Source organism: Nymphaea colorata, chromosome 10, assembly GCF_008831285.2.
Source record: "Nymphaea colorata isolate Beijing-Zhang1983 chromosome 10, ASM883128v2, whole genome shotgun sequence".
In the NCBI taxonomy this organism is placed as follows: domain Eukaryota; kingdom Viridiplantae; phylum Streptophyta; class Magnoliopsida; order Nymphaeales; family Nymphaeaceae; genus Nymphaea; species Nymphaea colorata.
The window spans coordinates 16,377,908-16,385,493 of NC_045147.1; the positions used below are offsets into that span (position 1 = coordinate 16,377,908).

The window sequence follows — 7,586 nt, forward strand, 5'->3', positions numbered from 1 at the left end:
ATGACATTAATTTGATCAATGCCCAGTTTCCAACATCCCTGTCTCACCTCAATCAGCGCAATATATAAGGGTTAAAATATAGTGTAAATGTCAAAGTTACTTACTTCACTACATATTTTAAGTAAATATAACATAAAGAACACATTTAAGACCTTCAATTTATAAAATGGGAATGTATCCGGCAACGACATTATACTTAGGAATACCCCAAATATATCGCATTAATTTGCAATATAACAGTTCACATTTCATAAAGAAATTGACATCAATTTAACTGCTACGAATATTTTAAAACTGTGGCGGCATTTGAAAATATACAAATACTGGGCTCATCTTTCGAAATTATTCATGAAACGCGGGCACTTGATCTTCTCATAGGAGACTATTGACAAGAGCGATCGAAAAGAGCACCCAAGACAACCATGAGTTAAATTTTTTTTCGAGCCCATAAAAGCATTAATAAATAGCAGATATTCCAAAGCAGACCCACTTTTCGACCACAAATCGCTCGCGGCTCGTCTAATAAAGTGCTGTCAAAGAATTTTGTTGAATATGATAACTCCAAAGCTAGCAACAATTTTTTTTTGCTTCTAACATCATATCGATTGCCTCTCCTTTGCCTTATTTTTGACTGCCAAAACCACACGGTCCTTCCCTTTTCACACTCTTCTATCGACCTTTTGAGAAGCACGGGGTCCATTTTCCACTCATTCCCCTCCATGGCGTAACAAAGCGATAAGAACTCATCATGTCATTTGAGATGTCATAGGCGCGCGCACACACACACACACACACACATATATATATATATATATATATATATATATATATATATATATATATATATATATATATATATATATATATATATATATAAAGAGAGAGAGATATCTTATTGGAATACTAATTATAGCAAATCTTAGAAGAACGTCGACGAATCACCAAATTGCTTGTCCAAATCATGGCTATCTTTCGCCTTAGCCTTTTAATGCTAGTTCTTTTGTGCATGCCTACCAGCTATTAACAGGGATGAAAGCAAATAGTTCCTTGTCTAATAGCTGACTCAACCACATTGGCCATAGGCCTTTGGCTTAGAGTAAAGCGTGCTTTTCTGCTATCATGTAATTCTTTCTTCTCTAAAAGAAGAGATCTTCTAAAAGTATATTTGAACATAGAACCATGTAGTCACGGCTCAGAAAACAATGTTTTTAAGCTTTTCCCTTCTATGTTCTACCAATATGAAGAGGATTTCTATAAATCATAGTTGATAATCCACTTAGAATGTGTTAATTTGAATCTCTAGGTACGATTTTATATGCTTGAAAATTCAAACGCCTATGAGAGTGTATTTGCAAGATCTAAGACATAAAGATAAATACTTACGAGTAAGTCTCTGTCTCTCTCTCTCTCTCACACACACACACACACACACACGGCCATCGGCCATGAACAAGCGCTAGCACGAGAGGGCATGCTTCCACTTTTTCCTTTATCCGGCTGCCACCTTTTCTTCCCTCTCATGTTCATCGATAAAGGGCATCTCTTCTCTTCTCTGTCATCCTTCACTTCCACGTTCACTTTTCCAGTCTACTCATCTCACCACCTCTCCGTGACAATGGCTCGTTTCTCCAAGAAGCTTTACTTTGAAATGGTTCTCCTCTGGCTTCTGGCCTTGGCGTCTCTCATTTCATCATCATCGACCTTAGAGTCGAAGAGGGCAGCCTTCCCCAGCACCAGAACCGACGCGGAGTCGCTCCTCCTCTTCAAGAGCTCCATCAAGCAGGACCCCAACGCCAGTCTCTCCGGCTGGCGCATCGGCCGCGGAGACCCATGCCGCTGGCGAGGCGTGTCCTGCACCCTCGGCAGGGTCACCGGCCTGGACCTCAGCGGCGCCACCCTCGCCGGCGAGCCCTCCTTGCACTCTCTCTCCACCCTCACCGCCCTCTCCACCCTCAACCTCTCCCTCAACTCCCTCTCGTTCAATGCCTCCTCCTCCCTCCGCCACCTCCCCCCTTCCCTCCAGCTCCTCGACCTCTCCTTCAACGGCGTCTACGGCTCCGTCTCCGACGAGTTCGTCCCTGACCACCCGAATCTCGTTGCCCTGAACCTCTCTCACAACAATCTCTCCGGCGTCCTCTCCGGAACTCTTTTCGGGGGCTCCCTCCAGTTCCTAGATTTGTCGGTGAATAATATTTCCGGCGATTTGAAGTCCCTGTCGATCGGCTCCTGCTACGATCTCTTGGTGTTCGACCTCTCCAGGAACAGCCTAGCGGGGTCCATCCCGTCCTCGCTGTCGGGCTGCGGCAGTCTGAGGACGTTCAACTTGTCATCCAACCGCTTGGGGGGAGAGATACCCGCCTGGGTTGGCAATCTGACGGCTCTGGAAAGGCTGGACCTCTCCCGGAACGGTCTCTCCGGCGCCGTCCCTCCCGAGCTCGGCCGTTCTTGCGCGTCCCTCCTCGAGCTTCGCCTCGCCTTCAACGCCAACGTCTCCGGTTCCCTCCCTGACTCCCTCGCCAACTGCGTCTCCCTCCGCGACGTCGACGTCTCCAACTGCAACCTGTCCGGAAATTTCCCGAGCGCCCTCCTGGAGAATTTAAATTCCCTGGAGACCCTCGTTGCGAGCAATAATTTCATCACGGGCCCCTTGCCCAACCTGATTCCCGAAACCCTCAGGCTCCTCGACTTCAGCTCCAACAAGCTCTCCGGCGACGTCCCGCCCGACCTGTGTACGGAGGGGTCCGCTCTGGAGGATTTTCGGGCGCCGGACAACCTCCTGACGGGAGGGATTCCGCCAAATTTGTCGTTGTGCAGGAGGCTCAAGACCATCGATCTGAGCATCAACTACCTCACCGGGGGGATTCCCGCGGAAATCGGGCTGCTTAGCGACCTCGAGCAACTGATGGCGTGGTTCAATGGCCTGGTGGGACCGATACCGCCGGAGATCGGAGGCTGCCGGAACCTGAAGAACCTTGTTCTCAACAACAACTTCCTCACGGGTGGGCTTCCGGTCGAGCTCTTCGACTGCACCAACCTCGAGTGGATCTCACTTACCAGCAACCGAATTTCCGGAACGGTGCCGCCTGAATTCGGCCGGCTTCGGCGTTTGGCTGTGCTCCAGCTAGGGAACAACAGTCTATCCGGCAGCATACCGACCGAGCTTGGGAACTGCAGCAGCTTGGTCTGGTTGGATCTTAATAGCAATCACCTCTCTGGCGACATTCCCACATACCTTGGCCGGCAACCAGGGGACGAGACGCTTAGCGGCATCCTCTCCGGCAACACGCTCGCGTTCGTCCGCAACGTCGGTAATTCCTGCAAGGGCGTCGGAGGGCTGCTGGAGTTCGCGGGCATCCGACCAGAGCGACTGCTCCAAGTGCCGACGCTCAAGACGTGCGACTTCACGCGGTTGTATTCCGGCGCAGCACTCAGCGGCTGGACCCGCTACCGAACATTGGTGTACCTGGACCTTTCCTATAACGACCTCCATGGCCGGATTCCGCCAGAATTCGGGCAAATGGCGGTGCTGCAGGTCCTCGACCTCTCACATAACAAACTCAGCGGCGAGATCCCGGAGTCGCTCGGCAACCTCTACAACCTCGGCGCCTTCGACGCGTCGCACAACCGGCTGGAGGGACGGATTCCGGAGTCGTTCTCGAACTTGACCTTCCTGGTGGTGATCGACCTGTCGAACAACGCGCTCACCGGTCCGATCCCGGCTCGCGGCCAGCTGACCACTCTCCCTGCGTCGCAGTACGCCAATAACCGAGGCCTGTGCGGCGTGCCGCTGCCGCCGTGCCAGGCAGAGGAGACGGGCTCCCAACCGAGTCCGGCCAGCAGCTCCGTCGCGACCCGGCGTGCTTCCGCAGGACCGTGGGCCAACAGCATGGTGCTGGGCATCCTGGTGTCGCTGGCCTTTGTGTGCGTGCTGATTGTGTGGGCCATAGCTGTTCGCTTCAGGCAGGCAGAGCGTGACAATGCGGCGATCCTCAGCAGCCTGCAGGCGTCGTACCCGACGACGTGGAAGTTGGGGAAGGAGAAGGAGCCGCTGAGCATCAACGTCGCCACCTTCCAGCGCCCCCTGAGGAAGCTCACCTTCTCGCAGCTTGTCGAGGCCACCAACGGCTTCTCGGCCGGCAGCCTCATCGGCACCGGCGGGTTCGGGGAGGTGTTCCGCGCCACCCTCAAGGACGGCTCGCGCGTCGCCATCAAGAAGCTCATCAGGCTGAGCTGCCAGGGGGACCGAGAGTTCATGGCAGAGATGGAGACGCTGGGCAAGATCAAGCACCAGAACCTCGTGCCCCTGTTGGGCTACTGCAAGGTTGGCGAGGAGCGGCTCCTCGTGTACGAATACATGGAATTCGGCAGCCTAGAAGACATGATCCACGGCAGCTACGACGGGGGGAACGAAGACGTCGACGACTCCAAGAAGCAGCAGCTGCTCACCTGGGCCACGAGGAAGAAGGTGGCGAAGGGCGCCGCGAAGGGTCTCGCTTTCCTGCACCACAACTGCATTCCCCACATAATCCACCGGGACATGAAGTCCAGCAACGTGCTGCTCGGGACCGGAATGGAGGCGAGGGTGTCGGACTTCGGCATGGCGCGGCTGATAAGCGCGCTCGACACGCACCTGAGCGTCAGCACGCTGGCCGGAACTCCGGGGTACGTGCCCCCGGAGTACTACCAGAGCTTCCGGTGCACGGCGAAGGGTGATGTCTACTCGTTCGGGGTGGTGATGCTGGAGATCGTGACGGGGAGGAGGCCTACGGATAAGGAGGAGTTCGGGGACTCCAACCTGGTAGGTTGGGTGAAGGGGATGAGGGGGGAGGGGAGGGAGATGGAGGTGATGGATCCGGAGTTGGTGGTAGCCATGGAGTCTAAGGGGGAAGGCTACAAGGAGGAGCTGCTGCAGTTTCTAGACATAAGTCTGAAGTGTGTGGAAGACTTTCCCTCCAGGAGGCCTAACATGTTGGACGTCGTCGCCATGCTGAGGGAGCTTTCCCTTGATGCCAATGAAGAAGCCTAAGACCAAAGATTCTCTCCCTCTGGCCCTTTGTTAGATGCAAATTACATTCTTTTTCCTGTTATGTAATGGAGTAAAATGTGAAGATGGAAATCATAGTGCACCTCGTTCTTTTTTCGTCTTGATCTTACAAGTGCTTTGTAAAATAAAGATGCATATGATAGGTAAATGGAAGCACGTTGCTCGGTGGTGATAATTCGGCATTGGATTTTCCAATAAATTCTTGTAGTAGTTTGATGTGGTTACAATGTGTCCTTTCAGTCGCTTCCCCACGTTTTTTTATTACAGTAAGGATGTCAACGTTCTGGATCCTGTGCCAAGCTGAACTAAGAATGCGATTTTTCTTGTAGTTAGCTAATCACAGTTCAAATCATTTCCCTGGACAGTCATATGGCTTATAAACCCTCCACTCTAAGCAACGGTTTTAAGATGATCAGCCATGCGCGACCTGCTGTTGCATTTTCAGAATACGATGTTGCGCAGGGACAGCACCGGAATCATGCAAGTTCTGTTGAAAGAGTTTTCATTGTTTGAATTTCAAGACATTCCAAAATCTTTGATTGTTGAAATTTTATTGTGGAAAAGTTTTGATGTCAATACTTGAATTTGGAAACCAAGCAGCTTCCACCAAGGATTAAAATGGCAGTTTGAAGGGCATTTTAAACTAGCTTGCCCATGACTCACGTCAAGAATGGTTTTGCCACAGCAGGGTGTGTTAGCGAGCCGATACAAATAGTAGCAGCAGTACAGCTGTTATAGCAGATTCAACATTGTTAATGTCAATAGCAGATCAGCAAAAGAATGTCGCAGTGATGGTGGAGCAGGGAATTTTTCTCCTCGGGTGCAGCGAGCATGGAGCACGATCCTCCCAACTACCAAGTGGGTAGGGTCTTTCGTGCTTGATAAATTCAGATTGGCAACAGAAAGATATTGGAACGTAAATTGCAGAAATCCTGATATCAATGGATTAAACCCAATAACATTGGCAGTCTTGCCCATGATATAATAAGTAATCATGCTATTAGCTGAATACTCATCGTATTGTTCACGTTTTCTGTTCGTTCATGCACGATAAAGTGAACTCGACAGACTTGGAACAAAGGCGAGGGAGTTTTCGATACCTCTTTCTAGGAAACTCTGATAAGGTTTCCTCTCGTTTGGGCCTTGGTGAACATCAGCCATCATGGCCGCCGGTTCTCTGGCGGCCCAACCTTCTCTTCGTAAATCTCAGCCTTCGTTTTCTCTAATGGGAGGCCGTTTCTCTAATCCCATCCCAGTCGTGGAGCCTCTGCCTGATTGGGGCAACATGGAAGCTGAAGCAATGGGAGATATCAGAAGCCCGACTCATATGGAAGATAAGAACAATCGATTGAACTAGAGACCAACACCCCATCGCTTTTGGGCGCACATCGTTGAAGGGCATCTGTTACAAGACAGCACTTGTATGGAAGACCTGGAAGTCTTCAATACGGGTGAAAATATCGATTAGTTATTCCCCAATCTTCTCTGGAAGCTATGAAGGAACATTTCCGTTGGTCCATCATGTGCTGCTTCTTCCACGGAATGGAAAGTGTAAGCGTTGATTGAAGTATGCCTCAAAGGCTCTGAAGAGACAGTGGAAGACGTCGCCCCTTTCATTGTCTGCTGTGCTTGGCAAGTTCACTGTAAATATGTGGCGCATGGTCTCCATAAAATTCCATGGGAGGGGAGTCCCATATTTGACTAAGAGTTTAAGAAATGGCATTCGTCTTCCTTCAAGAAGGGCGGGCTGGTTGACTAAAAGTTAGAGAATAATCTCTCCCACTGTCTTCTGGGAAGATATGGTCCCTAAGAAAGGCGGCGTTACATCAAAATTATTCCTACTACGTTCAACAATTCACAAATTCAGTATGGTTTTCCTGCATCGAAGTAATCTTAGCGATTGATTGGAAAGAGCACAGCACAGAAATGGAATTATGGCTTAATTATCGCTGCTATTTTCCTTCTGATGGCAACTTATCTCCGTCTTTTTTTTCTTTTGCCTTCAAAATTGAGAAACACCATAGAATAGGTGCCATCATAGTTGGGGAGATACAGAAGTCGGCCAGGTGGAGGTTTTCTGCAACACTGAGGATCAGATTCTACCTGAGATGCGAATTATTGCTGATGCCATACAAAAGGTGGACAATTCTTCTGCGAGAACGGGCGTCTTCTCCAACAATTAAATTTGCAAAAATATCCTTAAAATTACAGGCCTAAAAGGCAGGGACTATGCTCTCAACCGCGTCCTAGTTTTCCAAGATCGTTATGGCTAATGACTACTCCCCTGTTCAGATTGTTGATAGGATTTTGTTCCAATCTAAGGAGTTGTAGATGCTTTTTCAGCTAACCTTTTGTCTCTAAGCGTTCATGGCGTGATCTGGTTTATGTATGGCCCTGTTTTTTTTGTTTGACAGGTGCAGTGGCATAGATTTGTGGTTTTCATGTAACTTTTGTTCAACACATTTCTAGTCAATAAAAGGTTGAGAACCCTATCCTCCCGACAGACTTGCATCGGAACTTGACAGAGGTAAGTCTATCTTGG

The 7,586-nt window shown here is 49.7% G+C and overlaps 1 protein-coding gene across 1 annotated transcript; it reads left to right on the forward strand.

Annotated features, from left to right (window-relative positions):
- Positions 1-1,487: 1,487 nt before the first annotated feature.
- Positions 1,488-5,261, forward strand: LOC116261958 (brassinosteroid LRR receptor kinase BRL2). The gene has a single exon (XM_031640920.2). The coding sequence runs from the start codon at positions 1,520-1,522 to the stop codon at positions 5,024-5,026; it is 3,507 nt and encodes a 1,168-aa protein (XP_031496780.2). The 5' UTR covers positions 1,488-1,519; the 3' UTR covers positions 5,027-5,261.
- The last annotated feature ends 2,325 nt before the right edge of the window (positions 5,262-7,586 follow it).

Coding starts and splice junctions, on each gene's coding strand:
- LOC116261958 (XM_031640920.2), top strand. CDS start 1,520: ATGTTCATCGATAAAGGGCATCTCTTCTCTTCTCTGTCATCCTTCACT.